General features: G+C 41.2%; 1 protein-coding gene across 1 annotated transcript in view; it reads right to left on the reverse strand.

The window, feature by feature from the left end:
- ADAMTS9 (ADAM metallopeptidase with thrombospondin type 1 motif 9) overlaps positions 1 to 24,084 on the reverse strand; it is a 223,766-nt gene that overhangs the window by 143,402 nt on the left and 56,280 nt on the right. The window contains exons 10-13 of the mRNA XM_044675724.1: positions 17,850 to 17,996; positions 15,972 to 16,113; positions 11,390 to 11,494; positions 2,976 to 3,121 (exon numbers count right to left, since the gene is read on the reverse strand). Of these exons, the coding sequence (XP_044531659.1) occupies positions 2,976 to 3,121; positions 11,390 to 11,494; positions 15,972 to 16,113; positions 17,850 to 17,996 (540 nt within the window). The remainder of the gene's footprint in view (positions 1 to 2,975; positions 3,122 to 11,389; positions 11,495 to 15,971; positions 16,114 to 17,849; positions 17,997 to 24,084) is intronic.

A 24,084-nucleotide genomic window follows, 5' to 3' on the forward strand; every position in this document is an offset into this window, starting at 1 on the left:
AAGGAAGGAAGGAAGGAAGGAAAAAGATAGAAAGACAGGATAGATAGTATAAGAGTTAAAAACTAGATATTTAAGGTATGGTCACCAGAAATCGATTAACTTGATTTCAAAATAAAATAGACCCAAGTCAGGATGACTTTAGATAGATAGACAGACAGACAGATAGGATAGAGAGAGAGAGAGAGAGATAATGAATTTAAGATAATGGAGAAAGAAAGAGTTAAAGGAAGAGATATGGATGAATGAGTAGATATAAGGATGCATAAATGGAGAAAAGAAAAAGATATATGGATAAATAAGTAGGTTAAAGGATGGATGGACAAAGAAAGAGATGGATGAATCAAAGAATAGGTAGATGGGTGGATGAAGTGGGAGATAAATGGCTAATGCATTCAGTATTCTTTGATCAATTTTATAAGCATTTACAATGACTACATTCATTTTTTAAAAAACTTTTACCTTCTTAGTATCTATTCTAAGGCAGAAAAGCAGCAAGGGTTAGACAATGGGGATTAAGTGACTTTGTCTGAGGCCAGATTTAAACCCAGGTCCTCCCGACTCTAGGCCTGGTGCTCTACCAGCTGTGCTACATAGCTGCCCCCAGTGACTATAATTGTTAAATAGGAACAACCTTCTTTAATGAGAAAATTTTCTCATGTTCAGAGCAACACATTTCTCTCTTTTCTAACAGAATCTGTCCTAATATATGAGTAAAATGGAGGAATCAGAAGAGAAAGGTAATAGTAAGGTATTTTGTCATGAAATTTCTTTCTTGATCAGAATTCGAGCTCTAGAGTCAGTCCCCCAATCTCAAACACATATTCCCCAAATCCGTTAATGCGAACCGGAGGCACTTCCTCCATTCCTCAAATTAGAAAGCATACAATCTCCCAGCTTATGTCAACACATGCTGCTTGCTAATTGTCTATAGTGTGCTTCTATGTATATGGTTAGACTGTCTATTATTTCATAGAAGATGATCATAGGATTTAGAGTTGGAAGGGAGACTCTGGGGATTATATGGTCTAAACCCTTAATTTTACGGATGAGGAAATGGGGGCCCACAGAGGGGAAGAGATTTTTCCCAAGATCTAGTAAGCAGGGGAGCCAGGATTCAAAGCACTGTGCTCTGACTCCACTAGATGGAACAATCCTGTGACTCTGACTCTGTTTTAAAAATCATAAGGATGACTAGTCTCTCTGAACAAATGAATTAAAACATGTACACATTTGTTTTTCAAAGGGGCTATAAGCATCAGATTCTGGAGGCTCTGAGGCTGAGAAGGAGATGGCAATCTCCAAGGTAAGAGGAGGCCAATCCCTTATCATGGGGAGGATCTGGCTCTTGAATAAATTCCTTTCAAGACCACTTTCTGCACTTTCTCTCTCTCTCTCTCTCTGATCAGATCTTTCTCCCCTAAATAATTTCCTCCCTTAAATTCACTTCTCTAATTGAGGAAGGAAGTGAATTTCTGGAAATCCAAGAGTTAGGGTGTATTTTAACACCCATATTCCCTAAAAGCCAGTTTCTTTCCTCAATCAGTCTTCTATCCTCTGTGGGCCTTGGCTTCTTCATCCATAAAATGAGAGGATTGCATTCTAGCTCTAAAGCTTTGACCAAAAGGTGTTAAGTGGCCAAGTACTAATTAAGCATGTGTCATATATCCAGCAGTAGATTTTGCTTCTAAGGTGGCAAGAAATTAGCATCTGATGAAAAAAGATCACATAAGATTACGCACATGTAAATATCATTTGTGTATAGATATATGTGTGTGCATATATTATATCTGTGCTGTATATAATGTATAATTCCATATAATATGTGTATGTGCTTATACATGTGTCCATTTACTACTATGTGCTATATAATATATAATTACACATATGATATATTATATATAAATATATATAATATAGAATTACACATTATATAATATAGAATTACACCTGTAAACACATATGTATAGCATTTGGAAAAACATAAAACAAAATATAAGGAACAGCTGGGTGGCTCAGTGGATTGAGAGCCAGCTCTAGAAATGGGAGGTCCTGAGTTCAAATGTGGTTTTAGATGCTTCCTAGCTGTGTGAACCTGGGCCAGTCACTTAATCCCCATTGCCTAGCCCTTACCTCTCTTCTACCTTGGAAGTAATACACAAATACTGATTCTAAAGCAGAAGGAAGGGTTTTAAAAAAAGAATTTTTACTGTCATAATAACTATTAGAGAAATATATATATATGGTATTTTGTAAACCTTAAAACAAAATGTTAATATTCATGATCATAACTATAATTATTCTGTAAATACCCATAGAAGACTGAAACAATTTAAAATATTTTTAAAAACTATCTGGACCCTTTAGTTGGTATGGGGACATGCCACCTCCCAATTAGATTACAATTAGTACTAAAAATGTATTAAATGCCTACTGTTTTTGTCACAAATAAAATGAAGAGGGTAGACTACTAGGAGGAACTTGGAAACCTTCGAGTCCAACAACTTCATTTTACAGATGAGGAAATGGGAAGTCTAGGGAAGTTTTGTGACTTGTCCAAAGCCACACAGATAGTAAGCATCTGAAACAAGAATTGAACCCATTCCTTATAGAAGATCTCTAAGGCAACTCATAGCTCTGAGAGTCTATGATTCAATGACACTGCCATTAAGAGGAAGTCAGGAAGACTTGGGTTTGAATCCCACTTCCATCACTTACTGGCTTTGCTACTCTGGACAAATCACTTGACTTTCTCTGAGCCTCAGTTTTCTCATCTGGAAAATGGGGATAATAATTACATCCAAAGTGTCCACCTCACAGGACTGGTGTGAAGATCCCAAGAGAACATGCATACAAAACCCTTTGCAAAGACCTAACAGTAGGAATAGCAAGTTGTCTGCTATTATGCAGCTGACTCAGTTAGTACCAGATTGTTTTTACCATCCACTTTAGAGATAAGGAAAGGTGGCAGTATTTACTCAGGTCTGTTGCACTCTCGCGTGGCTGTTTTGATGCCACCACCGCAGGTCCTCGAGCAGGTCCCAAAGTGACTCCAATTCCCCCATGATCCATCTGTCCGTGGCCCCTCCAGTTCTTTGAGAACACAAAATCCATACTTGCAGTGCTGTGGTTGACAAAGGAGAGCTCAGTGGCTTTTTCCACACTGGAGGCAATTTTGAGCAAACGTTTCTTACTTTTTTTTTTTTTTTAATCCCCCTCCTCCCAACTCATCGTGATGGTCTAACATTCTTCTAACTTGGCTGGGGGATAAATGGCTGGATTTTTCATCATGTACTTGCTGAGCTTAGACTGTTTGCTACATGATCAATTTACATATTATAGCCCCTCTCCCCGCCCCCCAGTAGCACATAAGCATCTTAATCAGTTAACGAGATTTATTAAGCTCTAACTACCTACGGAACCTTGTGCTAACCACCCAGAATAGAAAGGCAAAAGCATGGTCTCTCGTTTTCAAGAAGCTCACATTATAATGGGGAAGACAACATACAAATAACTATTTCCATACTACATATTAGGCAGATAGAGAAAGTAGAAATGGATGGGAATCTCAGATTTAACAGAGATGTATCGAGCATCTCCTGTGTGCCTAGCAGAAAGACTGTGCGGATAAAGGATAGAAAACTAGCCTCATCGAAGGGCAGACTTGGCTTTGAGTTCCCACTCTGACCCACGCTGGCCACGGGACCCTGGGTAAATCGTGTAACCTATCAGGGTCCCAGGTAACTATCGATCACAGAGCAAGAACAGATTTGGATTTAGGAATTCCCTCAATGGGAATGACCTCTTTTGGTGGAATTTAAACCCAGTCCAAAAGAGAAATGCTGGTCAAATCCGGCCTCAGACACTGCCCAGCTGTGTGACCCTGGGCAAGTCACTTGACCCCCATTGCCCACCTTTACCACTCTTCCACCTAGGAGCCAATACACAGAAGTGAAGGGCTTAAAAAAATAAACAAACAAATAAATAAATAACCCAACAAAAGAGAAATGCTGAGCATAAAACAAGATCAAAACGGAATGGGTCTCTACCCACAAGGATCTTACATTCTACTGGCAGAATACCAAAAGATGCCTTTTCCGCAGTACACTTTTATAAACGGTTATCAGGCTAGATGAGATGCAATGGACAGACACACAACTAGTTCGGCAGAAGGGGATGGCTCTCAAATCCGGCCTCAGACACTTCCCAGCTGTGTGACCCTGGGCAAGTCACTTGACCCCCATTGCCCACCCTTACCACTCTTCCACCAAGGAGCCAATACACAGAAGTTAAGGGTTTAAAAAAAAATAAAAGGGGGGGGGGGAATGGCTCTTGGATGGTTCTCTCCCAGTGGGCGATCTTAAAATCAATGGTTGGTTTGACTGAATGGACTCATCCATTCAGTCCTGGAGGCTCTGCTGTCTACCGAGGCTAAATAGGTTACTTATTTATTGGCCGGGTTTAGAGATACTCTTTTCATTGGCCAGTGTCTGGGGTCAATATGAAAAAGAGGGAAGGAAAGCTCTGCTTGCATTTTATTCTCGAATCTTTCTTAAGGCCATAATCAACTACGCCTGCCCTTCCTACCCGGTAAAAAAGCAGGTCTCCAAGTCCCCTACGTAAGCTTCCTCCGCAGAAGTCATCCCACATGAGATGTCTTTCAAGGGAACATTTCACTTTGGGAAAAGCCCAAATTTTACTGCTTCTTTGTGAGTGGCTTCCAGTGGGGGGCGGGGAGGGCGTTCTCCCTTTGAAGGGCTGGAACAGGAAGGAGAGCCCTGATGTTTTTAAAACTCCACAGCAGGAGAAGGGGGGTAAAGGAGCTGATTTCAACTCTCTCCCATTGTTAAGGAGTGAAGGCCCTGACAGACCGTGGAGGTCACGGGAGGAAGTTTACAAAAGGAAAGTGGCAGCCCCAGCAGCGGGAGGGTCTCCCCCGCTGGGGCTCAGATCCATGAAGTGGAGCTGGTGGCGGGCGGGCGGCCCCAGGGATGGAGGGTCGGGGGCTGAGAGGAACGTGGAAAGTGGAGGGGAATAAGGACACAGCGAGAGAATAAAATGGACAAGTAGGAAAGCAGAAGGCAGGGGAAATCCTCGAGTCTGTCCTTTGGCTTTTTGGGGAGAGGGAGGAAGGCTGTGGCGAGGATCACACGAGAGAGAAGAGGTCAAGTTTTTTATGAATCTTAAAGTGCCATCTAAATGTTGGCTTTCTTTATGATCATCATCATCAAGAGTTAACGGCCACATCAACGCCGAGATGGCTTAAAAACGCTGTTGTCAGTGAATCGCATCCACATTCGATGCCCTCGTAATAACATCACGACAGCGTGCTGATGTCATCCAGTCACTGGGTGTTGTGTCTTTGTTTCTGAAACTCTCACACTCTGTCTCAGGAACTACTCGGAGACAGAAGGACAAGGCGAGGCAAATGGACTTATGTGACTTGCCCAGGGTCACACAGTTAGGAAATATCCAAGACCAGATTTCAATGCAGGTCTGGCTCTCTAGCCACTGTGCCACCTGGCTGCCTCTAATCTGTTGTTTATGACCACGTTATGGAACTAGCTGCCATTTGTAACAATATTTCTCCCAAAGTTGGGTTTTGGCAGAAACATTCATAATTGTAGCCGGTGCATGTCTATGCTTTATATGACCATCTGAACATTTTTTTTTAAATCCTTAACTTCTGTGTATTGGTTCCAAGGCAGAAGAGTGGTAAGGGTGGGCAATGGGGGTCAAGTGACTTGCCCAGGGTCACACAGCTGGGAAGTGTCTGAGGCCAGATTTGAACCCAGGATCTCCTGTCTCTAAGCCTGACTCTCAATCCACTGAGCTACTCAGCTGCCCTGAACATTTTTTTAATATTTTAGATTACTACTTTAATATTACCATGTTATATATATATTTCTATTACAGTATTATTTTATATTACTACTTTCTATATGACTTTATATTATGATATGAACATTTCTTTAGCAGTAATGGCAATTAGTGACATAATTAGCATTGAAGTAATTCTTTAAGGTTCACAAAGTACTTTACACATGTTAATTCATTTGATCCTCACAGCCACCCTATGAGATAGGTGCTATTATTATACCCATTTCATAGATGAAGAAACTGAGGCAGAGAGAGGTTAGGTGACTTGCCCAGGGCCACACAGTTAGTTGGTATGTGATTCTTACTCATAAGATTCAAACTTAAGTCCTCCAGACTGCAATGCCTGCCTTCTATCCATTGTGTCAAATATATTACTAAGAGAAACCACGGAAAATCAAGAGAATTATCATTTCATCTGAGATGAAAAGCTAGAACCTGAAGGAAAGTCAAAGGAACTGGTTATATGGTGGGCATCCAAACGTTGCTTCTGAGTGTTTGAAGCGATGCATAAACTACTACTACTACTGAAGACTGAACCTGATAATAAGATGCTGGATGGCACGAGACTCTGCATTTCCCTCCCGCTTCTGCTTCCTCCCATGACCATCTTATTCTCAAACTTAAATTCTTTTTTTTCTCAAGGTTTATGGGACCATCAAGTGCAAGTCTGAAGAGACTCAGAAGAGCTAGGCAGATGCCTGAGGTTACAAAGGCGAGGTTTCCACAGGAAATGGAGGATGTTCAGCCAAAACATGCCAATGAAACCAACTTTTACTAGGCATATTAGACAAACGATAATTGCCTAGTGAGTTAGCCATTACGTCATTCTGAAGTATTAAGGTTATTGGGAGAAGGTGGAGCCAAAAAGGCCGTTTGCCCTTCCTAAAACTGTCCAAAGCTATTTAAATGAGATTTCCCATAAATAGTTCATTTTTTTTTTTAAAGCTAGACAAGGGAGACGGGGAGGTCAATTTTTCCCCTGAGCAGAATTAAAACAAAGGAGGTACAAACCTCCAGTGACCAACAGGGTTAAAATAAAAAATGTTAATGGACTTAACAAGAGAATGGAGAAAATAAAGAGAGACATTCTGTGAGTCATTCATTAAAATAACACCATGTCAGCAGACTGGGATAGATTACTGCTGAGGGTGCATGGCAGAAAGAGGAGAAACAAAATTAACCCCAAGGCAAAGGAAATCAGAATTTGCTGGCACAAAGAAAAATGGCTTATGTTTTTAGTGCCAATACGATAAAAATAAAAATAAACACACACACACACACACACACACACACACACACACACACGCACGCACAGAGAAATGTGTTTGCCAACATACCCACCATCACTGACATCTGTAAATTCCATAAATGCAAGTCAGAGGAATAAACACATACATAACACTTAGCTTTAACAAGGCCATGAAGAGCTGGATGTTTTCAGAACATCAAAAAGGTACCCCGATTTCCCTCCGCCTCACGGGGCTTTGGACCTTGCTTTGCAATCACTTAATCTCCTCACTTTCTGGATTGCCAACTTAAAGGGAAGAGTCTGCAGCTACTGCTCCTCTTTGGGGGGTCTCTGATTGAAGTGATGTTCTTATCTCTGGAGTTTCTGCACTGTGTCTTGCCCCAGCCTTCCCGATCTACACTTTCTCTCCCAAACTATGGATATTTCTCAACTTTAAGGGAGGCTGTAATTCCCAAGGAAATGAGGTTGGGGATAAATCACAGAGCCTGGGAGCTTTATCACAGAGGATTCCCTCACAAAGATAGCCTTGTAAAAGATATGACTGTGGCTTCACTGGCCACTCCCTAATACACAAAGACTTCAAAAATCCACACGTGGCAAGCGCTGGGTTCGTGAGGGAAGCAGCTCCTCTCGGGTCTGGCACCATAGTGCTGGAGACACTGAGGCTTCCTTTCAAGCTCAGTAAGGGTAAATCATACTAAATACTAAATAGAATTCCTTTCCTCCTTGGAATTCACCCTGATCATCCTTATTGCTCAAGGAGATGCTGCTAAAGATTCTTAATGAAGTAATTAAACTCTTTTAAGGCCACTACTGACCTACTATAGCAGGGGTTGGCAACCTTTTTGGCTGTGAGAGCCATAAAAGCCACATTTTTTAAAATGTAATTTCGTGAGAGCCGTACAGTGCTCACAGTGCCACTCCTGTAACAGCGCCTGAAAAAAAAATGGACTTTATGGCTCCTGCAGAAAGAGCCATATCTGGCCCTCGAAAGAGCCAGATATGGCTCAAGAGCCATACGTTGCCGACCCCTGGACTATAGTATACACTAGCAATAGAAACCCTTAGGAGTGTGTGCCCATGGGGGAGATGATGATCAAAATCACATGAATGAAGAAAGCCAAGCTCCTTGAAAGGAGAGATGGGCTTTTTGTTTTTGTCTTTCTATTCTCAGCAGCTAGCAGCCCCTGGAACACAGCAAACACTTCATAAATGCTTGCGGTTTGATGGGTTAAGTAGAAATACCCATTTCTGATGGTGGAACGACATACCTCCTACAGGAGAACCTTTAGGATTCTCCCACCATCTAGTGCACCCTCAGCCAATCACCTTGTATATGGCTGTAGATTCTAATTTACAGACAGAGATATGTGTGTATGTGTATAGTGCTTGTATGTGTATGTACTTGTATATGTATACAAACGTATTTATACTGTGCCATTATCTGTGTATATACACATATAGACAGTGTACGTATGTATACATGTGTATATCTGTGTGTAGATACACTGTGTATATATATAACAAATTGTGTATATAGTTTTATATATACTATGTATGTGTGAATATATTACATATACTATGTATCTGTGTGTGTACGTGTATCTATATACACACACTGTAGCTATAATCTGAGTGTGAATATATATGTGTGTACGATGTGTCAATAAGGTGATGTATACCTATGGGTGTATAACATTATACATACATTGTATGTGGAACACACACACAGACAGACAGACAGACAGACAGACACACACACACACACACACACACACACACTTTCCCCAGGAGAATGTGAGCTTCTCGGAGGCTGGGGCTATTCCATGTTTGTCTTTGTAGTCCAAGCACTCAGCACAGCACAGATATGGGGAGCTGCCTTATCGCTGAATGTTCAAATGCTTGTGGAATGGCATATTGAATGATTAGAAGCATCTTTAACTCTTTAAAGAAAACCAGATGCCTTGTATCTCCTCATTCTCATTCTTCAAGCCATTACATTCTGGGTAAGGAATACAAAGCAGACAGAAGGGGAAGAAGAAGAAGAAGAAGAGGGGGAAGAAGCATTTTTATAGCACCTACTGTGTCCCAGGAACTAGGTCAAATCTTTATAAATAAGGACTCATTTGATAAGAAGGATATGACTCTGGAGATATATTTCATTGCATGTCTTTGATGGGACAAAAAAAAAAGTCTGTACAGCCACATTTGTGTAATAATTGTTGTTGAACAAGGTGGTGCCTCATCAGTTTTAAGCAATGTTGGCTCCCTACTACCTCTAAGGCAATATTCAGATTCCACAGGTTAGAAGCCAGAAATTGGAGTGAGACAGACCACCTGAAGGGAAGGATTTCCTACCTCAACTACATGGCACAATATGCTTTTCAAAGGATCTTCCACCATTGATACTTATAAACTTGGGGAACAGTCGGAGCAGCAGGCACCATTATCTTCATGTGACAGCAAAGGAAAGGCCACAGGAAGTTGTAATACCTGAAGTAGAGTCCTAAAGCTAGTGAGTGGCAGGTGGAGTTAGTGTCAGAATTAGAACTTTTTTGGAGTCAGCTCAGTTGGCCATCCCTATGGCCTCCCTTTCAAAGAAAGAGGTGCCAACTAGCCAGGATCATGGACACAGACATGGCAGGGACCTGAGAGGCTATCTAGCCCAACCCCTTCGTTTGTCCCAGGAAGAAACTGAAGGCAACAGAGGGGAAGGACCTTGTGCCCCACGTCACACAGGTCATAAGAATTAGCAGGGTCTGGATTCAAACACCCAGGTTCTGATGTCAAACCCGGCCCTTTTCTAACTGTAACTAATACGGCAAAGAGAAAACAGGACTCTAAGAAGGGGAAAGAAAGGCAAAAGAAACTGAATATAACAAGTGACAGAGCAAAGGGAGAGGATCCAAGAATGGATGCAGAACACATGACATAGCAATTCTATTTATCTACATTCACATGATCATGACTTCTTAAATATTTATGACTAGATGAGTAACTCCTGCCCTCCTGGATGCTCCTCTCCCCCAACTATTTTCTATTGTTTTCTTATTTAGATGCAATATGCCTACTGGCCACTGACCTCCAGTAGAATGTAAGCTCCTCCAGGGGAGGGACAGGCTCATTTTTGTCTTGTTATCCCAACTATGTAGCATGATGCCTGACACACAGTAGGTGCATAATAAATGCTCATGAGTTTGCTTGAATTTGGTGAGGCAATTCACTTAAATTTAAGGAGAACCAGTGGATCTCTAACTTTTTTTTAAATCTCAGGCCACCTTTACAACTCTTTGAAAATTATTGAGAATCCCCCCCACCAAAGAGCTTTTGTTTATGTGAGTGACATCTATTTATATTTACTTATTAAAAAATTAAAATGTTTTTGTTTTTATTATGAAATGAATTTCAACTTCATGGATGCCCAAAAGGACTCTCTGGACCACACGTTAAGAATTGCTGATCTATACAAAATTTTCCTCCTTTCCAACTCTGGTCGATAGTAGAAGAATTTGGATGTGTGACTAGTTAAAACGTACCTCCTAAAACATCTTCATTTTTTTTAAACCCTTACTTTCTAGCTTAGTAACAACTTTAAGACAGAAGGGCAAGGGCTAGGCAAATGGGGTTAAGTGACCCGCCTAGGGTCACACTGCTAGGAAGTGCCGGAGGCCAGATTTTTCTTTTAAAATCCTTACTTTCTGTCTTAGAGTCAATACTTTTTTTTTGGCTCCAAGGCAGAAGAGCGAGATGGGTGTTAAGTGAGCTAGAAAGTGTCTGAGGCCAGATTTGAACCCAGGTCCTCCAGACTCCAGGTCTGGTGCTTTATTTACTGTGCTAACTAGTTGTCCCCAGGCATCTTTCCTTAAAAAAAAAAAAAAAAAAAAAAAAAGGGGGCAGCTGGGTAGCTCAGTGGAGTGAGAGTCAGGCCTAGAGACAGAAGGTCCTAGGTTCAAACCCGGCCTCAGCCACTTCCCAGCTGTGTGACCCTGGGCAAGTCACTTGACCCCCATTGCCCACCCTTAACCAATCTTCTACCTATGAGACAATACACCGAAGTACAAGGGTTTAAAAAAAAACAAAACAAACAAACAAACAAAAAAAAGCCAGTTCTGCATTTATGTTAGTAAGGTCAGCTTTCATGTATCTAAAGTGCCCCCAAATATCCATTTTCCACCAGGATGTTGCCCCCACTTCTTTTTTGCCTTAAATAATACCAGCCCTTTAAATTATAAAAGAAAACAAAAGCCCCTGGCTTTCTCCTACCTTTCCAGGTTCACACTCGGTCCCATCAGCCCAGGGCGTGTGCTGGGTCCTGCATCCTTTGTGGGCACCATCTATATTAATGCACCAGAGTCTTCTGCATTGCATCTGCTTAAAGTGTGAGAAGAAGGAGGCCGACTTCAAATGACTTGAAGAAACAGAGTAAAGACTTCTTCACATCCCCATCCCTGGCCCTGCCCCGGGCTCAGCTCAGATGCTGCCTCGGCTTCTTCTTCCTCTCCCTCCTCCTTTCCTCGGTTACTAATTCTTTCCCCTCACCCAACAACAACAATAAAAACAACTTTGTATTCATTTTGTACTTGTATTGTACAGACACATGATTTGTACCCATCCTCTGTCCTCTGGTAGATCAGAAACTCCATGAGGGCCAGGACTGGTTTCTTTTTGTAACCCCGAATTAGTACAGTGTCTCGCCTACATCTGGTACTTAATAAATGCTTGTTGAATTGAATGGGATGGAATGAAAACTTTGTTGCCACAAAATTAGAAAGGAACCAAAGGATGAATGTTAGCAAAGAGAACCGAGGGTAGAAGTCACACTCGGGAGAGTACAAAGGGGTCCAAGATCTCAAAGCAAGAGGGACCTCAGGGCCACCTAGTCTAAGCCTGTTATTTTAAAGATAAAGAAGGGGGCAGCTGGGTGGCTCAGTGGATGGAGAGCCAGGCCTAGGGATGGGAGGTCCTGGGTTCAAATCTGGCCTCAGACACTTCCTAGCTGTGTGACCCTGGGCAAGTCACTTAACCTTCATTGCCTAGCCCTTACCATTCTTCTGCCTTCACAGTATTGATTCCAAGATGGACGGTAAGAGTTTAAAAAAAAATAAAAATAAAGATAAGGAAAGTAAGGCCAAAGAAGGATAGGGGACTTTTCCAAGGTCATGGAAGTGGCTAGGATCCAAAAAACCTAGAGCCCTTTGAATTCTAGTCAGTTCTTTTTCTACTGGTGGGAATGGTTCCTTCTCACAACATGCTTGACTCTCCCTACCACCTGCCAGGTTTTGAGGGGCTGGGGCCAAGAAAGGAGACTGGGGAAAATGGGAAGAAAGGAAAGGGCATGAGCAGTGTAGTAGTCTTTCCTCTGCATCATTTAGAGGAGAAAGTTATAGAATGATGGATTTCTACACTGGACGGGACCCTAGAGGCCATCTAGTCTGAGTTGTCATCTTATAAATGAGGAAAATGAGAACAAAATCACTCAAGCGGTTAAGTCTGGATGTGGAATCAAAAGGAACTGGATTCACAATCTGTCTGCCTGGGGGCAGCTACATAGCTCAGTGGGACCTGTGTTCAAATTTGGCCTCAGACATTCCTAGATGTGCCACCCCGGACAAGTCACTTACCCCCATTACCTAGCCCTTGCCCTTCTGTCTTAGAGTTGTTACTAAAGACAGAAAATAAGGTTTATTTGTTTATTTTTAAATGATTCTGAGAGGGGGGCCCTAGGCCTCACCAAAGTTCTAGAGAGGATCAGGAAACACAAAAAAGGCTGAGAATCTCTTGTTATAGGGCAAGTCCCTTTAAGTCAGGTTTCTAAAAAGGGTCAATGGCAGAGAATGGATCTTGAATACTGATGAGATCAGTCTCCCATTAGCTACTTCTACCCTCCCTCCCCTCTTCTATACTTTTTTTTTTAATCAATGATTTGGATCCGTCTTAGCAGTTGCCATCATCTTTGGCTCTATTGCTTCAAGGGGAAAAGATAAAACCCTCGGTTTGGCATTTACAGCCCCTCACGGTCTGACTCCAGTTGACCTTTAGAGACTTTAATTTACACAATTTCCCCCTTCACACACTACATATGCCAGCCGAACTGTGGGGCACGAAGCTTCAGAACTCAGCATTCCAGCTCCTCAGGGTGCATTTGCATCAGAGATAAGTGGCTCATTAAATCTGCAGATGACACCGAGCTGGAAGGGATGGCTTACACGTTGTCAGTCAACATGTTTTTATTAAGCACCTACTATGTGCAAGGCACTTTGCTAAGTGCTAGGAATGCAAAGAAAAGGCAAAAAAAAAAAAAAAACAATCAAACAAAAATTACGGTCCCTGCTTTCCAGGAGCTAACTGGATAAAAGAATCAGGAACCCCAAAGATCTTGACAGTCTAGAGCTGTCCTTGGATCATACAGGCTCGTAAGCTCCGGGGCCATTCGAGATGTCCCTCAAAAGCTTCTGGGAACAAGGAGGGAATGGCCTCATTATACACTGCCCTGTTCAGATGAGGTCTGGGTTCACTCTAGACACCACATTTTATCAAGGGTATTGATAGACTAGAGAATATGTAGGAGGGTCGCCGGGATAGGGTCCGGCCATGGGTTCATGCCTTTTTTGAGAACTAGTTGAAGGAGCTGAGAATATTTCTGTTAAAGAGAAACCTCAGCAGTAGGGGAGAGGGGACTGCCCTATTGCTGTTTTCCAGGGGCCGAAGGACTATAATCCATGTAAAGGGATTAGGCTTGTTCTCTCTGGCCCCAGGAAATGGGACCAGGAACAATGGGTAGAGCTTACAAAAGGGTAGATTTAGGTTTTGTGCCAGGAAAAATTCTCTAATAAATTAGAGCCATCCCGAAATGGAATGAACTCCTCAAGGAAGGTGTAGGTGGGGACCAGAAATCTTCTAGCCAAGAATGGATGATCATGTATTGAAAACGTTTAAGAAGGGTTTTCTTTTTTGGCTATTTTCGTAACTCTCAGATTCCACGGCTGCTTTGTATGCATTTTCAGTGGGCAGGGGAGAACAAGGGCTCTCTGCCACCACCTTTCACGTTTTGGTAAGGAAGATGGAGGAAATCAGAAGCAGTAGCTTCCTGAAAGGGAGCTGATTATTACTCTAAACCAGTGATGGGCAAACTTTTTAAAGAGGGGGCCAAAGGAAAGGAAGTGCTCCTCTGTCAGTCTGTTTCTAAGGCAGCTCTTTCCAAGTTTTATCGTATTTATCCTATTGATAGCATTTGTCAGATTAGGAATAATGCCGCAGCCGGATAGAACATTTCAGGGGGCCGTAGTTTGCCCTTCCCTGCTCTAAACCAATGCAGAAGCATATCCTCATTACTGAGCAGAATCCTGAAACTTCTTCATGTGGAATTTGACTCTCCCCCTCTGTATAAGCCCTGGCCCATTATAGGGGGAGGACAGGGCCCCTCTACGCTGCTGGCTCATTTTACAGATTTAATCTTTATCACAGCAAAGGTTTTCTAGTATCATACGATCATGGTTTTAGAGGTAGAAAAGATCTTCAAGTCCAACCTTCATTCTTGAAGAACTGGAATACATCTGATCCACAACTGGGTGAAGAGTTTGAAGTTAAGAAGGCCTGTGTTCAGATTTTGATTCAAAATTCCCCAAAATGTAAAGCCTTAAAATTTACCCTACTTTCAACTAGCACCCACCTTTCGTGATAAAATAAGAAAAGAGAGGGGGCAGCTGGGTAGCTCAGTGGATTGAGAACCAGGCCTAGAGATGGGAGATCCTGAGTTCAGATTTGGCCTCAGACACTTCCCAGCTGTGTGACCCTGGGCAAGTCACTTGACCCCCATTGCCTACCCTGACCACTCTTCCACCTAGGAGCCAATACACAGTATTGACTCCTAGACAGAAGGTGAGGGTTTAAAAAAAAATAAGAAAAGAGAGCATCCTTCTTTCCATTCAAAGCTCCTCTAAGGAGCTAATAAGCAGTGGGTAAAACCAACATAACGGGACATTTTTAAAAATCCAAGTTTCTTCATGGAAATCTTCAGTGTTACAATGATTTTTCTGATTTCCATATTGCAACATTCCTTTTATTTTTTCGGGTCTAAATATATCTTTCAATGTTTCATACTTAGCCTTAATTTCTCATTTCCAGCTGTTATCCTGGCCAAGTCACCTAATATCTCCCAGTCTTAGTTGACTTATCTGCAAAATGAGGGAGTTGGACTTGATGACCTTTATGGTTTTTTAAAAAAAATCTAAATCTATTATTCTGTGAGAGGTCATGTATTTGAACCTGTCTGTACCATCTAATTCTGTCCTTATTTGCATATACTTTAGTTTTGCCCAATTGTTTTGTTTGTCTACGGATTAGCTCCTCTACTAGATTTTAAGCTACAAGAGGGTAGAGAGAGCAGATCTTTGAGGCCTCTCAGGCCCTCGCACAAATACACGAGAACCGGCAGTATGAACCGCAAAGCTGGCACTCAATCAACCCTGCCAAGTAACTCGGTTCCAAATTTTTCTTGAAGAAATCACATAGGGGGCAGCTGGGTAGCTCAGTGGAGTGAGAGTCAGGCCTAGAGATGGGAGGTCCTAGGTTCAAATCCGGCCTCAGACCCTTCCCAGCTGTGTGACCCTGGGCAAGTCACTTGACCCCCATTGCCCACCCTTACCACTCTTCCACCTAGGAGCCAATACACAGAAGTTAAGGGTTTAAAAAATAAAAAATAAAAAAAGTTTAAAAAAAAAAAGAAATCACATATATGAAGACCGCATTGTTAACGCTGTGGCTGTTGGTGGTGTTAACTCTAATGTTAACAAGACAAATAAAAAGGGACTTCTGTTCGGTACCAAGTTGCCAAGAGAATACCTACCATGTACGGGCACACCTGGGATCCGGGTCCAAAAATCAATTCGCATTGCTTGTTCACGTTGTACAGGAGGCCGGGCAGTTGCGGAGGCAGAGGGTAGGTCCTGGACTCGGGCTCATTGAGCAAACACTCTCCATAACCAGTGCTGCAAGAAACACAGAGATATAAGCTCGAGAACTGCAGGTTCGAGATCTTCTGCAAAGAGCCACGAGTTTGTCTGAACTGTGTCACAGAACTACAGACGCCGCTTATTGATTTGGGAATCGGGAACAAATTGGAAGACACGACAGTGTTCCAGCTCCCAACTTCACCCTCCTGTCTGGAATGGTTCCCCTCCTCACTTTGGATTCCTAGAATCCCCAACTTCCTTCAAGTTTCTGTTCAGATATCACTTCCTCCAAGGACACACACACACACACACACACAAATACCTACACTAGACTCAGTTTCTTGCTCCTTTCCACCAAAATTACTTCATGTTTTCTTTCCTTTTTTTTTTTTTAAACCCTTAACTTCTCTCTTGGAATTAATTCTGTGTATTGGTTCCAGAGCAGAAGAATAGTAAGGGCTAGGCAATGGGGTTAAGTGACTTGCCCAGGGTCACACAGCTGGGAAGTGTCTGAGGCCAGATTTGAACCCAGGACCTCCCGTCTCTGGGCCTGGCTCTCGATCCACTGAGCCACCTAGTTGCCCTTTACTTTATGTTTTCTTATCCTTGTATATGATGTTTTCTCCAAAACAAAAGGAAGTCTTTGGAAGCAGAAAAGGTGATTTTTTTCCCCCAGCAATTGGCAAAAATATTGGGTACTTAATGTTTGCTGAACGAATAAAATGAACAATGACAGAGAGCTATTCCATTTGGCTCAGCTGGCATATGTATATATGCATGCCTGTATACACACACAGAATGAATAGGGACATATATACATACGATGTTTTATTAATATGCTTATAAAATATTTTATTTTATTATATTATTTAGATATGCATATAATAAAGTAGATATTACCTCATACATCATACATATTAAATTTGTAAATTGAAATGTGAACATTTTCTAGAGACTCATTTATCATACTTGTAAGTCACAAACTGTATAAAAACCAAAACTGTTTTGTTTTGATCAAAAGCATTTAAGCATTTGCACCCAAAATTCACGGTAGTGAATTTTGATGAATCAGGTTTCTCTGTCCTTTGCTATGTCACGGGGATGTGCATTGTGTGACCTTAGGAAAATCACTTAACCTCTGGGCCTTGGGGAGATAGATAACGGCCATAAATCTAGAGTAGAAGGCGATTGTGCAATGTAATTAGATCTCGAGGCAGCCTTGCAGGAAACTTGAAAAGAAAAAAGTGGCTCTGAAATGGTTTTCGGCAGCCCACGCCATCTGCATCGAGACACCCTCCCGACAACTTTTCCCCCTGATTCAGATCAGGACCCGAGGCCAACGCAGACAGTCGCTACCTTTGGGGAACTAAAAACATTTCTCTCTTCAGCCTCAAACCAGTCTCCACCGAGACATCACCAAGGGAGAACTGCAAGGAGAATCAGGAGTCAACCAATGCCTTTTGGGCTTGTCTTTAACCTCCTTTAAGACCCAATATGGTATCCTAGTGAGTTCTGCAGGAGGTGGCAAGTTTAGATAATCTTCAGGACAGTCAAGTGTTTGCTGTAATATGGGTGCATAACAGTCAAACTTCTATAGAAAGAGAGAGAGATCCTTGAAGTTCTCTAGCATGTTCTTCCCCTCTCCCCAAGGGAGGAAAGAAAATAATAATTCAAATTCTAAGCATGGCTCTACTTCTGATCTTTCACCACCCAACCATTTTATGTGAGTCCTACGCTAGAAGACTGTCCAAAAATTTCAAGGTGTCTCTTACTCCAAGAACTCAGTAATGTACTTCCGGCTACACTTGGACCACATCCAGGGGTTGGTGTAGACATTCAACGTTGGTGCCATGACATGCTGTGGACTTTTAACTCCTTCTTCTTTACACTTATTGTTGTCATCATGAGGCATGTTAAATCTGCAGAGTAAAATAAGGAGAAGAAAGTTAATGACCTTCCAAACACCTCAGCTGACACCAAAATTATTGCTTTCACAAAAATGTGTGTCCACCTGAACAAAAAAAAAAAAAGAACCTCACCAATACAATAAAGTATCCCCTTTGAGAACCTGACTTGGCAGACTTGGAAGAACCTGACTTGGACTTTTTGGGAGTCAGGGTTTGCCATCTTTATTGTGGGGAACTCCCACCTCAGGTAGATCAGTAACTGGGCTGCACATTTAAGTCTAGAGCTTCCTGGGGCACCGAATATTTAAGTGGCTGGGATATCCCATCTGTCTGTCTCAAAGGCAGGACTAGAACACAGAACTTCTTGATGCCAAGCCTGGTTCTTTATGACCCATATTATGCTGACTCTCCATCACACATTAAAGTGGGCCAACATAAGACAATTTATTTTGCAACTCATTTTCTATGCCTATAATCATGGAATACCCATCACGGCACCATGTTGTACCAACCAAGTACTGGTAAAGCAGAAATGTTCTGATTGGTAGTGGTCCTGAACCTTTCAGCTGCCGGAACTTCCAAACTCTGTTCAGAACTCCTATTGAGCTCTGCAGGAGGGGGGCCAGTTTAGATAATTTAGGATTTGGTATCTTAAGGTCAGTCAAGTGTTTGCTGTAAGCGTTATTCTGTCTCTCGGTGGATCGAATCCAAGACAGAAATAGCTTTTGCATCAAGTGACACCGTCCAAGGTTTAGTCATTTGCCCCCTTATTCAGGAGGCTGACGAAATACCTCCAAGCATGAAGATATATGACCCTCGTGGTAAGCAAACCTCTACATCTACCACTACGTAGCCCAGCGAAGGGTCCAACCCAATCTGACACGCTTTTATCAAGTGTCTACTATATGCTGGGGAAAACGAGCCAAACCACCAAGACTTTATCAAGCTCCTACTCTATACCAGGCACTGAATTAGGTGTTAGAGAGTCAAACCAAATGAAGCTATTATTATATCTAGGACAAAGTGAAATCCAAGTCAATCCAACAAGGAACCAACCCAAACTTTATTAAGTACCTACGAAGCCAACCTAAGAGAGTCCTACTAAGTGCAAGATGCTGTGCTATGTTGGGGAACAATCCAATAAGCATTTATGAAATGCCTACTAAGTGTCAGACACAAGGGATCTAAACTAGCCCAATAAGCATATATGAAGACCCTACTAGGTTTAAGGCATTATAATAGGGGCTGGGACTTAGAAGGCAAAATGAAAACCAGTCACTGATCTTGCAAATCGTTTAGTTCTGAGAGAAGAATGAGATCTAGAGACTTCATTAATCAAGGGAAATGGGGGTGAGGGAGGGAGAAAAAGAGGTGGTAGTGTTTCCCAAGCTAAAGAAAAGCTTACAATCACCTCATGATCCACTGACCAATTTCTCTTGAGACAGTTGTCCATCGAATGGTGACCACAGAGGCTCTGACTTTTTCATTGACTTACCCAACATATACTGAGTGCCTACTGTGTACAAATTAGGCACCATGGGGGAAGAGAAGATGAACCAGCTGCCCATTGCTGGAGCCAGTGAATTTAAGATAGAGAAGAGATAAGTTATAACTCACTGTAACAAAAGGCAAGGTAGAAGCAAAAAAGAAGCTTCTTGTCAGTGTAAGTCAGGGAAGGCTTCATGGAGGAGAGAACATTTGAGCTGTTTAAGTGTGAAGAATTTCAATAGGTAGAGAAGATGGCAAGAAAACCTTAAACAAAAGCTTGGAAGTAGAGGAAATCATATGCAGAATCTCCTTTGATTGGAATGTAAGGGTCATGAAGAGTATTTGAAGGCAAGGTAGGACTAGGAGGCTGTTGTGGGTTTCTAATACCATGCTAAGAAATCTAGACTTAAGAGCAGCTAGAGGGCATTACAGAGCATCAGGCCTGAAGATAGGAGGAACTGGGTTCAAATCTGACCTCAGACACCCCCTAGCTTGATCCTGGCAAGTCACTTAACCCCATTTGCCTAGCCCTTGCCTTTCTGTCTTAAGAGTTGTTACGTTACCAGGACAGAAAGTAAGGGTTAAAAAAAAAAAAATCTTGACGACCCTGAAAGGAAGAGTTTTTTTGTTTTGTTTTAATGCAAGAGGCTGACTTGATCAGAGCAACAATGCTTTGGGGGACTTGCTCTAGAATCAGTGGATAGGATGGATTGGAAGGGGGAAAGCTGTGAGATCTCTTGGGGGAACAGGAATGGTAGAGTGGAGACTTTAAGGCACTAGATTTGGACCTGGGTCCAAATTTCCTCCTCAGTCTCTTGTACTAGTCAGGTTATCTTGGGCAAGTCACTTATCTTTATCTGTAAAATGAAACAGGATGTTATCAATCACCTCTAAACACTAAATCTATGATCGATGATAAGCAAGAAACACTGTAATGGTAGAATTGGCAGGATTCTCTAGTGAGAGAAGGGAGGAGTGGGAGGAATCCTGTGAAGCCTCAGGGACTCACAGAAAGGTGGTGACATTCCTGAAAATAGGGTGGTCAGGAGGAGGGGAAAGAGGCCAGTGGGGCAGCTGACACAGGAGGTTGTGGACGTGTGGTCTGTCCCTAATCATGGGACCTGGTTAGTGCATGGGAGGTATGCTAAACGCAGAGTCTTGGGGGGAATCCTCTCTTGTGTACTAATTAAGAGAGAATCCAGAAACAAGTGAGTCAGACTGAAGTGTTTGGACCTGTCTCCTACAAAGAAGTGAAAGTTGGGAGAGAAGCCCAATCCCAGAATTCACAGCTCCAAAGTGCTGTTTTGTTAGCTAAAGAGGCCCCGGTGATTTCTGGGAGAGATGGAAAAACTGATTTGTCCTGGTTACACTTAGGAGGTATTCTTTTTTTTCCTTTTTTTTTTTAAAGTAAGAGCTAAAAATATATTTAGCAAACAGTAAAGGGGAATTTGGGAGAAGACTAGCAACAAACAGTAAGAAGCTTTGGGTTAACTAAGTCTTGCTCATTTCATTAGTCCTGAATCTGCCAACTTAGGTATGTAAAAATTGTTAGGGAAACCTTATTGTGCTATTTAATAGGGGGAATATGGTATAGGATGGACCAATCTCGGTTCAAATTGCTCCTCAAACAATCACTTGCTGTGAGCCTGTGGGCAAGTCTCTTACCTTCTCTGGGCTTTGAGGTCCTCAGCTATAAAATGAGAGGGTTGGACTTGGCCTCTTAAGCTGACTTTCAGCTCTCATTTTATATCTTGTGAAGTCAAGCTAAGATCTGGCGCTGTCCTTTGGACCTGCCAGTCATTGCCTTCACTTTATAGTCTGACTAAAAGGTCACCGGATTTTGAGTTCTCCTTAATGGTTAAGATACAATCTGGCACAGGATCCTGCCAGATTCCTTATCATGGGCAAAGTGTTGACACAATACAGGACAAAAATCGAAGCCCGAGTAGCTGGATTTAATTGTTGACAAAATGTCATGGAGTCAGTTTCTCAGATTTTTCCACTCTATCCTCCACTGTCTCCTCTCCATCCACCCACCCACCCACCCATCCTGAAGAGCCAAAATCAACAAATTATCCTGATGTCATATAGACAAAGAGCCCAGTATTTTCCCCCAGATGCCAAAGATATGGTATCAATTCTCATTTGCACAGAATAGATAATACATATAAGGTCAGGAACTGTTTTTAAAGCACCCTGTGGGGCATTCAATGACTATAGTCTTATCTATAGATAATGATGTGCACTCAACTAACACTTAACTAGTTAACTAGTGAAGCTGATTGATTAGTCAAAAGTACCTTTTTTGGAAAAAAAAAAGGATTTTGTTTTTCTCTGAAGCTAGCAAATAAAGTAGAATATTTCAGAATGATGTAATCTCAGGGCTGGAAGGAAGCTCAGAGGCCATCTAATCCAAGCCCCTTATCTTAGAGAGGAGCAAATGGAGACCCCAAGAAAGGAAGTGATTTTTCAAAGGTCACAAAGCAAGTTAGTAGCAAAGGTGAAGCGAGAATCCATGACTCTTTCTTTTCTGGCCGGTGATTATTACAAGAAGTCAGGAAGCCAACGAAATCATCAATAATAACAATTTGGATTTACGGTCCTTTTTTCCTAAGGGTTCATAATTATAATTGAAGTATTCTATTTTTTTTCCTAAGGGGGAAGGTTCAGATCTACATGAGGGCTGCCTCCTGACAACTCATCTGTAACTTACAGCCTGAGGGGCCTGAGGGTCAAGTGACATAATCAATGGTCACCAAGCCAGGACAAGAACTCAGCTGAAATCTTGCTACCGATACCTACTAGACCCCAGGCAAGTCAGTGCCTCTAAGCCAGTTTCCTCATCTCTAAAATTGGAAATCCTAATACTTAGGTGTCCCTCTCTTACCCAGTTATTCTAATAAGATAATAGAAGTAAAACTTAATAAGCTATGCAAATGTAGTTATTATTGTCATCATCCTTATTATTATTACTTGTTACTGGATATCTTTCTATGTCATGTTTTCATATTATTACTCTATCATATAAAATATATTCTATATGCATCTATAGTCTTTATATTAGAGAATATCCATTATATTCCATAATGTCAAATATATTATCTGATAATATACAAACTATCATTTTACTTTATTCTAAAATATTCTCCTGGGATATTTAGGACACATTTTATTCCCATTTTACAGGTGGAGAAACTGAGGAACAAATCCTTGACCCAAATCAATGAGTCTGAGAACCACAAGGATCATAGCCTAGTCTTCTGGGTCAAAGTCTAGGGCTCTTTAAATTGCCTCTACTGTTGTCTCCCCCTATAGAACATAAATTCCTTGAGGGTAGGGATCGTTTCATTTTTATTTTTGAATCCCCAAGGCTTAGCACAGAGCAGAGCTTTCATAAAGGAAGATTGATCAATTGACTTATTCAGGTGCAACCTATTTTCCTAAATATGTCTGCTCAATTCGTTATGATAGCCTTTCTTATTGTCAATGATGTGTGAATTTAATAAGTTGACTGAAAGAGGTTTTTATTGACTCCCGTGATAAAGGAATAATTTGAACTCCATTAAAGACAGTGATCTGAGCTAAACAGAGTTGACACTTCATAATTAATTGAAGAAAAAGAACACTTTAGCCTCTTCTAATCATGTAAGTTGGTATCATCTCTATTAAACATGCCTTGGGCTATCCAGTTTGAAAAGTTCCCCCTTTGGAAACCCACCTATCTTTGCAGGTCTAGCTCCAACCCAAACTCCTACAGAAAACAGTACTAAAGACGTTCCTTGCATTGATGTTTAAATGGAACCAATTCATCCAAAAGAGACTTTTTCCTTCCCGTGATCCTTTACTGCACACTTACATCTCTCACATACTTATACCACCTACTATGGTAACTACTTGCTTCCATGTTTGTTTGTTTTTCCCTTCAAAGGATCAAATGAGATAATATTTATAAGTCAACTTAGCACCATGCACAGAATAGGCACTTTAAAAATTCCTGTTCCTTTTCCTCCCTTCAAAGTCTCCTAGAAGACTGGAAGGATCTGGATACAAATCTGACCTCAGATACTTCCTAACTGAGCAAATCACTTAATCCCAGTTGCCTACAGTTGTTACTAAGCATTGAGTGAGGGTTAAAAATTAAAACAAAAATCAAAAATCAAAGCTGGATTCTGGGTGTGGTAGGGGAAATGATAATGATGTTTGTAAAATATTAGGGAAATGTTAACTTTAAAAAGAATACAATTTAAGTTGTTTATTTATTTTATATTTTTATATTTATTTTTAATGTATTCACATATAGTAAAAATAAATAAGTTGTTTATTTTAAACTTATTTATTTATATTTATTTTTAATACAGTCACATATATTAAAAATAAATATGTTATTTATGTTATACTTATTTATTTATGTTTTTGATATATTCACATACAATAAAAATAAATATATGCTGTATATGTAATATATGTTATTTAAATATATAAATAATGATATACCTATAAATATTTTTCAATGTATTTATTTAGCATAAAGAATTACTTAATATTTAAAAGCCGATTTCAGAGTAGCCATATTTGGATCATTATGAAATGGCAGAGGATATTTTGGGAAAGT

Source organism: Gracilinanus agilis, chromosome 1, assembly GCF_016433145.1.
Source record: "Gracilinanus agilis isolate LMUSP501 chromosome 1, AgileGrace, whole genome shotgun sequence".
Lineage (NCBI taxonomy): Eukaryota > Metazoa > Chordata > Mammalia > Didelphimorphia > Didelphidae > Gracilinanus > Gracilinanus agilis.